This window comes from Vulpes lagopus, chromosome 6, assembly GCF_018345385.1.
Source record: "Vulpes lagopus strain Blue_001 chromosome 6, ASM1834538v1, whole genome shotgun sequence".
NCBI lineage: Eukaryota > Metazoa > Chordata > Mammalia > Carnivora > Canidae > Vulpes > Vulpes lagopus.
The window spans coordinates 73,196,822-73,211,554 of record NC_054829.1 but is presented as its reverse complement, the minus strand read 5'-3'; the positions used below and the strand labels follow the sequence as shown (position 1 = coordinate 73,211,554).

General features: G+C 41.1%; 1 protein-coding gene across 1 annotated transcript; it reads right to left on the bottom strand.

Annotated features, from left to right (window-relative positions):
* Positions 1–12,452: 12,452 nt before the first annotated feature.
* Positions 12,453–13,415, bottom strand: LOC121492602 (olfactory receptor 2C3). Its single transcript, XM_041757835.1, has one exon. The coding sequence runs from the start codon at positions 13,413–13,415 to the stop codon at positions 12,453–12,455; it is 963 nt and encodes a 320-aa protein (XP_041613769.1).
* Between the last annotated feature and the right edge of the window lie 1,318 nt (positions 13,416–14,733).

The following is a 14,733-nucleotide window of genomic DNA, read 5'->3' as shown; positions in this document are numbered from 1 at the left end:
TCTTTTGATGGACACCGAGGCTCCTTCCATAGTTTGGCTATTGTGGACATTGCTGCTAGAAACATCAGGGTGCAGGTGTCTTGCCATTTCACTGCATCTGTATCTTTGGGGTAAATCCCCAGCAGTGCAATTGCTGGGTCTAGGGTAGATATACTTTTCACTCATTGAGGAACCTCCACACAGTTTTCCAGAGTGGCTGCACCAGTTCACATTCCCACCAACAGTGCGAGAGGGTTCCCCTTTCTCCACATCCTCTCCAAAATTTGTGGTTTCCTGCCTTGTTAATTTTCCCCATTCTCACTGGGGTGGGGTGGTATTTCATTGTCGTTTTGATTTGTATTTCGCTGATGACAAGTGATACGGAGCATTTTCTCATGTGCTTGTTGGCCACGACTATGTCTTCCTCTGCGAAATTTCTGTTCATGTCTTTTGCCCATTTCATGATTGGATTGTTTGTTTCCTTGCTGCTGAGTTTAATAAGTTCTTTATACGTCTTGGATACTAGTCCTTTATCTGATATGTCATTTGCAAATATCTTCTCCCATTCTGTAGGCTGTCTTCTAGTTTTGTGGACGCTTTCTTTTTTTAAGATTTATTTATTTATGATAGAGAGAGAGAGAGGCAGACACAGGAGGAGGGAGAAGAAGGCCCATGCCTGGAGACTGACGTGATACCGGGACCCCAGATTGCGCCCCGGTCCAAAGGCAGGTGCTAATCCGCTGAGCCACTCAGGGATCCCCTTGTTGACTATTTCTTTGGCTGTGCAAAAGCTTCTTATCTTGATGAAGTCCCAATAGTTCATTTTTGCTTTTGTTTCTCTTTCCTTCATGGATGTATCTTGCAAGAAGTTACTGTGGCCAAGTTCAAAAAGGGTGTTGCCTGTGTTTTCCTCTAGGATTTGAATGGAATCTTGTCTCACATTTAGATATTTCATACATTTTGAGTTTATCTTTGTGTATGGTGAAAGAGAGTGGTACAGTTTCATTCTTCTGCATGTGGATGTCCACTTTTCCCAGCACCACTGATTGAAGGGACTGTCTTTTTTTCCAGGGGATAGTCTTTCCTCCTTTGTTGAATATTAGTTGACCATAAAGTTGAGGGTCCACTCCTGGTTTCTCTATTCTGTTCCATTGATCTATGTGTCTGTTTTTTGTGCCAGGACCACACTGTCTTGATGACCACGGCTTTGTAGTATGACCTGAAATTTGGCATTGTGATGCCCCCAACTATCCTTTTCCTTTTTAATATTCCCCTGGCTATTCGGGGTCTTTTCTAATTCCACACATTTCTTAAGATGATTTCTTCCAACTCTGCAAAGAAAGTCCATGGTATTTTGATAGGGATTGCATTAGACGTGTAAATTGCCCTGGGTAGCATTGATATTTTCACAATAATAATTCTTCCAATCCATGAGCATGGAATATTTTTCTATCTTTTTGAGTCTTCCTCAATTTCTATCAGAAGTGTCCTGTCATCGTTAGGGTATGGATCTTATACCTTCTTGGATGGTATTGGTATACCTCTTTGGTTTATTCCTAGGTATCTTATGATTTTGGGTACAATTGTAAATGGGATTGACTCCTTAATTTCTCTTTCTTCAGTCTCTTTGTTAGTGTATAGAAATGCTACTGACTTCTATTGATTTTGTATCCTGCCACACTGCCACATTGCTGTATGAGTTCTAGGAATCTTGGGGTGGAGGCTTTTGGGTTTTCTGTGTAGAGTATCGTGTCATCGGTGACGAGGGAGAGTTTGACTTCTTTGCCAATTTGAATGCCTTTTATGTCTTTTTGTTGTCTGATTGCTTCTGCTAGGACTTCTAGTACTATGTTTAATAGTAGTGGTGAGAGTGGACATCCCTGTCTTGTTACTGATCTTAGGGGAAATGCTCCCAGTGTTTCCCCATAGAGAATGATATTTGCTGTGGATTTTTTGTAGATGGCTTTTAATATGCTGAGGAATGTTCCCTCTGTCCCTACACTCTCAAGAGTTTTGTGATTTAGTTCTAATTTCAAAGCATTATGGTCTGAAAATATGCAAGGGACAATCCCAGTCTTTTGATATCAGTTCCAACCTTATTTGTGACCCAGTATGTGGTCTATTCTGGAGAAAGTTCCCTGTGCACTTGAGAAGAATGTGTATTCAGTTGAGTTTGGATGTAAAGTTCTGCCAATATCTGTGAAATCCATCTTGTCCAGTGGGTCATTTAAAGCTCTTGTTTCTTTGGAGATCTTGTGCTTAGAAGACCTTTAGATTGGAGAAAGCACTACATTGAAGAAGCCTAAGTATAAGTGTATTATTATCTAAGTGTGTCTTGGTTATTGATTGATTGATATACTTGTCAGCTCCCACATTCGGGGCATATATATTGATGATTGTTAAGTCCTCTTCTTGGATATATCCTTTAAGTATGATATAGTGTCCCTCTTCATCTCTCACTAGTCTTCGGGATAAATTTTAGTTTATCTGATATAAGGATGGCTACCCCTGCTTTCTTTTGAGGATCATTTGAATTGTAAATGGTCTTCCCACCTTTCATTTTCAGGCTATAAGTGTCCTTATATCTAAAATGAGTCTCTTGTAGACATCAAATAGGGGGTCTTCCTTTTTTATCCAGTCTGAAACCCTGCGCCTTTTGATGGGGTCATTAAGCCCTTTCACGTTCATAGTTACTGTTGAAAGATATGAATTTAGTGTCATCATGATATCTCTTCAGTCCCTGTTTTTGTGGATTGTTCCCTTGGACTTCCTCTTTCCATTACAGAGTCCCTCTTAGTATTTCTTGCAGAGCCGGCTTGGTGGTCACATATTCTTTCAGTTTCTGCCTATCTTGTGAAGTTAGGGAAATTCTCAGCTATGATTTGTTCAAATACATATTTTGGACCTCTGTCCCTTCTGGCACCCTCAGGACCCCAATTAAGCATGGATTTTTCTTCCTGGTGCTTCATTTATTTCCTTAACCTATCCTCATGATCTTTAATTGTTTTTCTCTTTTTTCCTCAGTTTCCCTCCTTGACATCAACTTGTCTTCTATGTCACTCCCTGGTTTTTCTACCTTGTTAACCCTCATCGTTTGGACCTCCAGTTTGGATTACCTCTCGTTTAATTGATTTTTAATTTCGGCCTGATTAATCTAAATTTTCCAGTGTTGAAGTCTCTTGAATCCTTTATGCTTTTGTTCTAGAGCTTCTGGTAGCTTTATAATTGTGCTTCTGGATTGGCTTTCTGACATTGAATTGTAATTCAAATTTTGTAACTGTGGGTGAGGGGACTGTTTCTGATTCTTTCTTTTGAGGTGAGTTTTTCCTTCTAGTCATTTTGCTCAGTGCAGAGTTGCAAAAAACAAGTTGTACTGAAAAAAGGAGAAAAAGAGAGAAACAAAAAAGGAAAAGAAAAAAAAGAAAAAAAAGGGGAGGGAAGCAAACAGAAAATAAAAAACAAGAGGGAATATCCTCTGATTCTGTATACTGTGAATCCCTGCACTTCCCTTGGAACTTTCCAGTGCTGCTTGGTCAATAACTTGCTTTTCCCTGTCCTTCTAGTTGGTCTTCTGAGGGATAGGCCTTCTGTACTGATTCTCAGGTGTGTGCACCTTGGGGGGCTGCCCAGCTTCCTGGCAGGTGCACCGCTGAGTGCAAGCTGTGTATCCTGTGAGGCTCCTGCTCAGTCCCAGGTACAGGTGACAGCAGGAGGAACAACAGTAGTTGTGGTGGCCAGCTGTCCAGCCCTAGAATCAGCTCCCCGTAACTACCACAGCTCTCAGTCTGCAGGGGCCTGGATGCTCCAGGGAGGGCGCCAATCTGCACAGCTAGGGGCTGCCCTGCGGCAAGAGCGTCCTTGCTGTCCTAGGCCCTCCCGGTCTCTGCCTCTCCCGCGGGGAGCGCCAGATCTTGTGCTGTTTCCCCCAGTGCCCTAGACTCCTGGGCCTGTGCCACTTGAATTGGGCTCCCGCAGCCGCGCAGGCCTCTCCACGAGGAGCCGCTGTCCAAGCCGCTGCTGAGCTGCTCCCGAGGCCCTGTGGGGTGTGCACTGCAGTCCTTTTGGTAGCTCGGCCCACGGTGTGTGGTGCGCTCTCCCCCAGGGTGCAGTTCCTCTTTTAGTGCCCCTGGGAACCTGAGGGCTTCCCTGCCCTTCCCGAGATCCTGCCTGAGCTCTGTGCAAGGGCCTTTCTGTCCGGGAAGATTGGTAAAGCTCCTCCTTCTCCGGGCCTGGGCTCTCTTGTCCTGGGGGCACTCACTGCGGGGCCTTAGCCCGGCTCCTCATGGGGGCTCCTCCCCCTTGGATGCTTTTTTATTTATTATTTTTTTCCCGTCTTCCTTCCTTAATAGAAGCACCAACTCTTCTCACTGTAGCACTCCAATTGTTGTCTCTAAATCTCAGACCGAATTTGTAGGTTTTCAGGATGATTTGAAAGTTATCTAGGTAAGTTGGTGGGGACTGGTATCTTGGGGACCCTACTCTTCTGTCATCTTGACCCCTCCCCTTTGACTTGTTCCTATATGGCCTTTATTATGTTGAAGTGTTTTCCCTCTAAATCCACTTTGAGTTTTTTTTAAATTTTTATTTATTTATGATAGTCACACACAGAGAGGGAGAGAGAGGCAGAGACACAGGCAGAGGGAGAAGCAGGCTCCATGCACCGGGAGCCCGACATGGGATTCGATCCCGGGTCTCCAGGATGGCGCCCTGGGCCAAAGACAGGCGCTAAACTGCTGCGCCACCCAGGGATCCCACATTTTGAGTTTTTATCAAGAATGGATGTTGAACTTTGTCAGGTATATAAACATATGAATGTTATTTGCTTCAGTATTCTAAGACCCATCATCTAGAACTACTAGTTGAGTTTGCAAGGGTTATGACACATGTAAATAGAATGTAGCTTCATTTTTAATTATGAGCAATGGGAAATGCCCTTGGTGATTAGGTTTTCATGATACATGTGCACAGCATATATTGATATGAAAAATACATCCATGATCTTGTCAGTGACCATAATTGCCAGGAAGTCCTGAGTCTGCTTTACTCTGGTTTGGTTTCTCAAGTCTTGCATTCTTCTCTTGGAATGAGGAGCTTGCTATGCTGAGTTTGTTTATAATTTTTTACCTTCAAATTTTTGATACCATCTGCCTCCTGACATTTTACCCAATGTTCTGTCCCAAGCTGAAAGACAAATTGGTGTACTAAGATTGAGGAAATCACCTTAGTCTGGGTATCTTCAAGGCAGAAGCTGTGCCCAGTGTAGATAGTCTAGGATCCCCCAGAGCAGGGATATAGGGCAAGGACAAAGATGGATTTGGCCATAACTAAGAGTGACTGGTGCTCCATCCCATGGGGGCCAGATTGCTGAGTGAAGTGATATTATGATATAATAAGAAACATATATATTGGTCTTAGTCAATAGCCCATAATTTCTGGCATTTAACTCCCCAAATCCTTCTAATTTTGTTGGTGATTAGAGCAATAATCATTCATTATAATATTATTTTTTTTCCTCTTGCTTCCTGAAATATTTACAGTGGTAAAGTATGAATGGATGCCATTTGTTATTTCTACATTAAAAAAGTATCCCTTTCAACCACACTTGAGCTTATGATAATGAAATGACATTTGGAAAATCTCTTGATAAACACCAGCCCAGGGTCATTGCCAGGAGATTCACTCACATGATTAAAAAATTAGAACTTTCAGTTTCCAATCCTGCCCTGACATCTGGGGTGGAGAGATTGGCTGGGTTTTGGGTTAATCACTAATGGACAATGATTTCATCAGTAATGCCTAGATAAAAAAGCCTCCATAGGAGCTCAAAAGAAAGGGGTTTGGGAGCTTCTGGGTTGGTGAACAAAAACTCATCCATATGCTGTGAGGATGATGCACTCCAAACTCCATGGGTGCAGAAACTCCTGTGCTTGGGACCCTTCTGTACCTCACCCTATGTATCTATATCTCTTCATCTGGCTATTTATTTATATCATTTAATATCCTTTTGAACAGACAAGTAATCTAATAAGTAAACTGTCTGAGTTCTGTGAGCCACTATAGTAAAGTAATCAAACCTGAGGAGGGAGTTACGGGAACCTCTGCTTTACAGCTGGTGGGTCAGAAGCACAGTGCAAGACACCTGGACTTGCAATTGACATCTAAAGTGGGGGCAGTCTTCTGGGACTGAGCTCTTAACCTAGGGGGTCTGATGGTATCTCTGGGTAGAGTAGACAAACTGGGTTAAATTATAACACCCAGTTTGTGTAAGGGAATTGTTTGGTGTGATAAAAACACCCAAATACAAATATAGCCCAGATCAGTCCGCTGAGGGATGAAGTGGAAACACATTTCCATCATCTCGTGTTCCTGTGGTCAATGTATCTTCATTTCCAGGCTCTGCATGCTTAAATTCATCATGATCTTCACAGCAAGCAGTATGCAAGGAGACCCAGTATGCAAGTGGGGAAACCAAGGTTAGCCTCTGATTCACCACATTCACAGGGCTCTAGGGGCTCCACTTGTGCCATGTGTATTGCATTAGACTCTTTTTATCATAGATTAAGTAATTATTGCTGTTATACAGATACAAAAATATTCTAGGTGCAGTTTTGTCTTTCCCGCATTAACCGCATACAGAAAGGACTTTCACAATGCCTCAGCCATCACCATGGCATCTCGTACAATACCACCTGTGTCCAAGGAACACATTTTAAAACAAAGGGAGAGTAGTATTAGGGTCACCATTGGAATTTATGATTCTTACTTCATACTTTAGTGTTCAGAAGCAGCAAGCTGGAGAGATTGATGGAATGGACCAGTAAGGTTCAGATATGGGACAAGCTGAGAAACAATACTGCACAGATAATCACTGCTTTCCTACAGGAGCAGTAAATGCCCAAAGCCTGCAGTCAGTGTGTGAGGCCATCTTCCCCATAACTTGACACCTGGATCCAGGAACCAATGAGTGAGATGAGAGTGTCTTCACTCACTGTTATACATCATAGTCTAGTTGAAAATTTTTGCTTGGAGAATGTCACTTAAAGTTTGGGCTTGGTGAGTTTGATGGTTAATCTGATGTATCCCCTTGGCTAGACTATTATACCCAGTTTTTGTTCAAATACCAGACTAGACGTTGCTATAGAGATATTTTTTAAAAAAATATGATTAACATTAAATCAATAGACAAAGTATATTATCTTCTAAAGTGTAGGTGGATGTCATCCATGCAATGAAGGCCTTAAGAGAAAAGAATGAGTTCCCCTGAGGATGAGGAAATTCTGACGTCAGACTGCCTCTGGATTCAAGATGCAACATTAACTCCTGCCAGAATTTCCAGCTTGCTGTCCTGTCCTGCGGAATTTGGATTTGCCAAACTCCAAATCACATGAGCCAATTCCTTAAGATTAATCTCTCTTCTCTATCCTTCCTTTCTTCCCTCCCTTCCCCTCCCTCTCTCTGTGCCTATGATTATTTCTTATCTACCTATCTTTTTTTTATTTATGATAGTCACAGAGAGAGAGAGAGAGAGAGAGACAGAGACAGAGACAGAGACACAGGCAGAGGGAGAAGCAGGCTCCATGCAAGGAGCCAAGATGGAACTCAATCCCGGGTCTTCAGGATCATGCCCTGGGCTGAAGCTGGCGCTAAACCGCTGAGCCACCCAGGCTGCCTATCTATCTATCTATCTATCTATCTATCTATCTATCTATCTATCATCTATCTATTATCTATCTATCTATCTATCTATCTATCTATCTATCTATCTATCTATTATCTATCTATCTATCTATCTATCATCATCATCATCATCTATCTATATCTATCTATCTATCTATATCTATCTATCTATCTATCTATCTATCTATCTATCATCTATCATTTATCTGTCATCTATCACCTATCATCTATCAAACTTGCATTGCTGTTATAGAATGTTGCAAGGAGAAATAATTGGGGAAGAAACTTCTGGTACTTGCCCAATAGTCCTGCACAAGGAAAAATACAACATTCCAACAAAGCTAAGATATCAAATACTAAAATCCCACAGGAATTGAAAAGGATGAAGTTATGGTTCACCTCACCAGGTAAAGAATCTCTTTCTAGTTAAGACGCTGAAAAGAAGTTAGGGGAACATGGATTGGATGGTGAAAGAAAAAGCTGTTGACTAAAAGCTCTTATCTTATACTTCTCATGAGTAATGGGGATTGTTAGAAGCTATGTTTTAAGTTAAATTATTGCCCTCCCTTCTATCCTACTAAGTTATGTGAAAAACAATGGTGGTGGCTAATATTTTAGGTCTCCAAGAATTTATTCCTGAATTGATATCACTTCTTGTTATATAGTAGCTGTTTATATGTCCCTGAAGTTGGAGATGTGAACTTTCACCTAAATTAGAGACCAGGAGAGAGAGGAAAAGCAATGAAGATCTACTCTGCCCCAGGAGCTTCACCCTCTACTTTCTCCAACTTGGTCTGTGTTCCACCTGCAGAGATAACACCAGTGGGACTGTAGCCTTTAGCTTGTGGTTATATTCAGCCAGTGGGGGCCCATAACAGGAGGTAGAAAAGAGGGAGTAGAGTTAGGTCAACAGAGTGACCCCTGCTCTTTCTTATTGGGAGTGCCACATCTGTATGTTTCTCTTCCCTAAAAATAATAGCTCCTCCTGAACATCTGACACCACACAGCCCTTCTGTCTTTGGGTTCCTGTAGCTGCTGCTGTCCTCTTGCCTTTGTCCACAAGTAGTCATGGTCTCCACTGGGACTAGCCCCAGTTAAGATACTACCCCTGGAAATTTCTCTGCAGTCTGCCCACACTACAGGTGATTTTCTCTTTATTAAATATCATTCAAATGACCCAATTTTATATCTGTTTCTCAAGGGGACCCTGATTAACACAATTGCCCAGTAATTGCCTGACCAGTTTGATTATAAACCCAGGTCCTCTGGCTCAAATCCAGACTCATTTCCATTCTTCCTCATAGCTGAGGTGGGTTGGCAGGTTATCTGGAAGACAGCTTTGGTTTTCATTACCTTATTAAATCAAGAAAGAGGAGTGCCACTCTTTTTCACGTCAGAGGCAGACATGTTACCTGAGTACCACTCTTGATCCTGGCACCCGAAGTGCTTTATAGAGAAGCATAAAGTGGTACAATATGAAATAGAGAATCAATGAAAACAAATAGATATGATGTAATTTTTGGTATGCAGGTGGATTTCACTTTTTAAGGCATATTTGTGAAATAAATGGAATTATATCCACGATCTATTTCCCTCCCCAACTGCCAGTATGTGGCCAATGTTTGTGAAAAAAAATGCAATTCTTGTAATATTTTCCACAATAATAAATATCCTGTGGAGTATTTTAAGAAAATAATTCAATAAAAAAGAAACCTTCATATATCCCATAACATAGCAAAACATAAAGATAGCCTAAATGTCTACAAATAGAAATATATGGAAACTAAGGAATACCTACTGATTAGACTGTCATGCATTATTTCCAAAAACATCATGAGACAGTGCTAGTGTGAACATTTTAATGACATTTAATGAATAAAGGACTCAAGAAGAAGCAGGGCACTCTGAAACTGCCTGGATTAAAATATGAGCTTCCTGAATCTACGTTCTGTTAATTTGGGCCTCAGTTTCCTCATTTATAAAACGGGGACAGGGGCACCTGGGTAGCTCAGCCATTGAGTATCTGCTTTTGGCTCAGATCATGATCCTGGGAATCGAGTTCCACATTGGGCTCCCCGCAGGGAGCCTGCTTCTCCCTCTGCCTGGTCTCTGTCTCTCTCTGTGTCTCTCATGAATAAATAAAATCTTAAAAAAACAAAAATAAAACAAGGACAATGATGATGCCTAATTAATCACTTTAGTGTGAAAATTAGATGAGCGAAGCCAGATAAGTTGTTTAGAAATGTACCTGGCAGTACTAAGCAGCTATGACTTCAGGTATGTCAGCTGTCATCAACTACGTATGTCAGCTGTGATGGCTGTCATTCCCATTGGTAAAGGAAATAGAAAGCTATACCTGTACTGTACTAATCCTTGCTTGTGAATGAGCAAACAAGGGAACTGGGTAGAAGAAAATATGGAAAACCATCAATATGTGGATAGAATGCAGATAAATTTTTGGTTTTATAATTTTTTTATAATCTTATTTTATGTTTACAATAAATATATACATGTGTGAATCACTGGTTCTCATTTTCTACAGACCTGTAGACTCTTCACTTCCATTAGCAATGAAGCTGTTTTAAGGAGGCAATCGTTGATAAAGCTGAGCCGTTATCAACACCAATGCTCTATCTGTGCATATTAAGACCCAGATTTCCCAATATATGTTGGTATTAACCATATGAGAATCTAAACATCACATTTAGAAATGTGTTTAATTCAGAGAAGTGGAGGGACATTTTTTGGAGGTGTGAATCTCAGGGGTAAAGGCCACCTAAAGAATAACTGTGAAAATATTGTTGCAAGTACATGATTTTGTGGATTCCTCCCCTTAATCCAAGGCTGAAACACAAATGAATGCCATATTTTCTGTCTGATCAGAATATTCTTATTTCCAAAATGGCAACATCATCAACTTTACAACACTATTTTGAGATTTAAATCAATAAAGTCAATGACTGCTCTGTGACCTTGATTTATCTGTCTTAGGGTAGTGTGGTGTGCTCATTTTTATAACAACCAGAAATGGGTCTCATTTTAAGAATGAAGGAATGGGGGTTCCTGGGTGGCTCAGTTAGTTAATTGTCTGACTCTTGATTTCAGCTCAGGTCATGATCTTAGGGTCCTGGTATTAAGCCCGGCGTCTGGCTCCATGATCATTGAGGAGTCTGCTTGAGATTTTCCCTCTCTCTCTCCCTCTGCTCCTCCCCCCACTCACAAGGTACTCCCTCTCTCTCTGAAATAAATAAGTCTTAAAAAAAGAATGAGTGCATGCTTGGACATGTGAGTAAAGTAAGCAAATGTACTAATGAATGAATGAAAACATCTTTACATATATTGAAACAGGAAGGTGTATAGTTGAACAGGAAAATCAGTAATTCAGTAGTTAGAGATAAATCAGTGCAGTATATTATTGATGAAACTGCTGATGTACTGGCAATCAATTGCAGTTCTACTCCTGAGATGTTTGCATTTTCCAACTCCTACTACTGAAGGGATATGGACTGTTTTACTCCCAACACTTCTGACACTAAATGTGTGAGACTTTTCCACACCAATAGCCAATTCTCCAACTCTCTGGACACCTATATTAAATGAAATTCTGGCACTAATACCCAGAGTTAGCACAGACTCCTGAGGTTTGAGTGCTCAGTCCCAACAAGACCGCCTCAGTTCAGAAGGCAGTTGTCAGTGCCAGGTTGCCACCACATATATGACCAAATGGCTATAAAGAAAGGGTTTCCATGATCCTTACCTCAACTTTAGTAATTTGCTAAAATGTTTCACAAATCACAGGGAAGCACTTACTGATTTATTATAAAATATAAAAAAAGAACAACCAATGAAAGATGTACATGAGGTGAGGTCTGGAAGGTTCCCTCGTGGATATCTATTCCTGTGGAGTTTGGGGTGTTGCACTTAAATTTCCAAACACCATCATTTAGGAGTTTTAAGGAAGTTCCATTTAGTAGCCTTGATTGATTAAATTATTGGTCATTGGTGATTGAACTCAGCCTTCAGCCCTTCTTCCTTTCCTGAAGGTCAGGGAAGGTCTAAAGGTTCCAACCTTCTAATCACATGGCTGGTTTCTCTGGTCACCAGCCTCTATCCTGAAGCTATCTGCAGGCCCTGCTTTGCGTTACCTCATTGGAATAAGTCAGGTATGATTGAAATGGCCTCATTATGAATAACTAAAGATATACCTCTCACCCAAATCACTCAAGAAATCCCAAGAGGCCTGGAAACTGTGTCATTAGGCACAAAGACCACGAAGGATTATATTACGAAGGATTGCAGGCAAAATGGTGAACATGTGTATGGATAGATAGATCTAGAATTAGATCTCAGCATAAGCCCTTAATAGTTTTGTGATTCCTTAACCTTTATCAAGTTAATAATATTTACCTTGTGGAATTGTTATAAATATTAGGAAAAAAATGAAAAAAACTTCACACAGATTAGTCATATCCAAAGTCAATTAGTATAAACAATTAACAAAATAACAATGAACATATATAATTATACAAGCAATTAACAATAGGAGAATTAGCATATATATTACATGTATATAACAATATAAATGGCTAACAAAACAATAGGTTTAGTAACAAAAAGTAAAATACTTTCTCTTTGCCTTGGCTTGGAAATGATGTATGAGCACACTCATATCAGATTGTCATCTACCTTGAACTCCAACAACATTGGAACAGAAACTACATACCAAGTATCCTGCCACTCCAATCAATTTTGATATATTTCAATCTTCTCTTTCTCCTCAATAGTTACTAAACTGTCTAAATATGCCCCCATGGCCCTGCAAAGCCACAGCACTTCTCTAACACAATGTGCCTGAGAGCCGTCTTCACATCCTTGTTCCTGAGCGTGTAAATCAAGGGGTTCAGCATCGGGGTGATCACAGTGTAGAAGAGGGCTATGAACTTGCCCTGTTCATGGGAGTTACTCTTGGCTGGCTGGAGATACATAAAAATGATGCTCCCATAGAATAGAGCCACAACTGCCACATGGGAGGAGCAAGTGTTGAAGGCCTTTCTCCGTCCTTCTGCTGACCTGATTTTCATCACAGCCCAGGCAATGTGGCCATATGAGACCAGGATGAGACCCAGGGGCAAGACAACAAAGATAAAGCTGGCCACATACATCTCCACCTCATTGAGGCTGGTGTCCACGCAAGTCAATTGCATAATGAGGGGCATCTCACAGAAGAAGTGATCAATGTGATTGTTCCCACAGAGCGGCAGGAGCATAGTGAGTGTGGAGCCCACCATGCTGGTGGTCAGACCCCCAAGCCATGAGGCGAGGGCCAAGCAGAGGCAAAGCTGTGGATGCATGATGACGGTGTAATTAAGTGGCCTACAGATGGCAGCATAGCGGTCGTAGGACATGACTGCCAGGAAGACACATTCAGTCGCTCCCAGCCAGTGGGAGATATAGAATTGGACCACACACCCTCCATAGCTTATGGTTTTCTGTGGTCCCCAGAGGTTGACCAGAAGTTGTGGGACAATGCTTGTGGTAAAGCTAATGTCAAGGAAGGAGAGGTTAGCAAGAAAGAAGTACATAGGCGTGTGGAGGTGCACATCCATGCAGGAAACCAGAATAATGATGCCATTGCCCAAGATAGACCCCACATAAAACCCTAAGACAATGATGAAGAGGATGGATTCTAGGGAGGGTCGTGCAGAGAAGCCCAGGAGTACAAAGACTTCTGGAGAACTTACATTGGCTATTCCCATCATCATGTGAAGCCAGGAATGGGGCAAAAAGGCCACCTGTGGTGAATGGGGGTAGGGACACAGAATATGAAGCCCCAAGTGATTATATCAGCAAACTTCAAACATAATTTTATACTTATTTTGTTGAAAGCATCTACTCAAATGCTCCATGGATGATGTTGCATCATCTTCTTGAAGGCCATTTTGGAGAGACATGAAAATATGCATACCTAGCAGAAAATGGACATTCATGTAAAGTTCTTGGCACTGATTATTTTATTGAAACATTGCTTATAGTAGCAACATCTGGAGTCAACCTGAATGTTTAGTGATGAGGTTTTTCTTGGGTAAAAGATGGCATTTCATGTGATGAAACACTACAGAGGCACTAAAATCATGCTGGTGGTAGTCACTCTCCAGTTAATGGGCACATGGAGTCCATCATATCATTTCTCTTACTCTTAAATCCCACAATCAGCAAATTTTTGTTTTAACATTAAATTAAGATTCCATCACTTCTTCAGCCTCCCTGCTACCACCCTGGGCTATGCTATGATAAATCTAATATCCTAACTTGTCTTTTTGCTTTCTGCCTTAGTTCCCTTCAGAGTATTCTCAACATAGCAGCCGGAAACTTACATTAGGATACAATATGATCATATTGCTCCACTGCTTAGCACTTCTGTTTTCCTAGAGCAAGGCTTGCAGTGCCTTTCCCCCAAGACATCCATCCACAGCTCAACTTCATACCTCCTTCAGGTTGTTTTTCAAAAGGAATCTTTCATTGAAGCAAAAGCATTATTTTTCAGTGTTTATTTAAGTTCTAGTTAGTTAACCTACAGTGTAATATTAGTTTCAGGTGAACAATATAATGATTCAGTACTTCCATACAATGAAGCAAAGGTGCTACTTAGTATTGAAACTCCTCCCAGCTCCCTTTTCTTCCTTTTCTGCTTTATTTTTATTCATAGTACTTATCACTATAGGACAAACACGCTAGTCTGAGTTACTATGTTTGTACCTCTGCTAGAGTTTAAACTCCACGGGCTTCTGGCTTTCTGTTTACATTGTTTGCTTCTGGCTCTGCAATGCCTAGCCCAGTACTGATACACAACGATCCCTCAATCAATAGTCACTGAATGAGCAAACTGTGAAACAGGTCACTAAAATGTGTACATGGTTATAGTGACAGAAGAACCAGAGTAATATGAAGGCATCATTAAGGAATGCTCAGTGTAATCTCACAGTAGTGTTGTCAGGAAGGAACTCTTGGAACTGTCAGAGTCATGTACTGCTGACATTATTCCTTCTTCTTATGCAGGTTGAAGAAAGCAAACCTTTG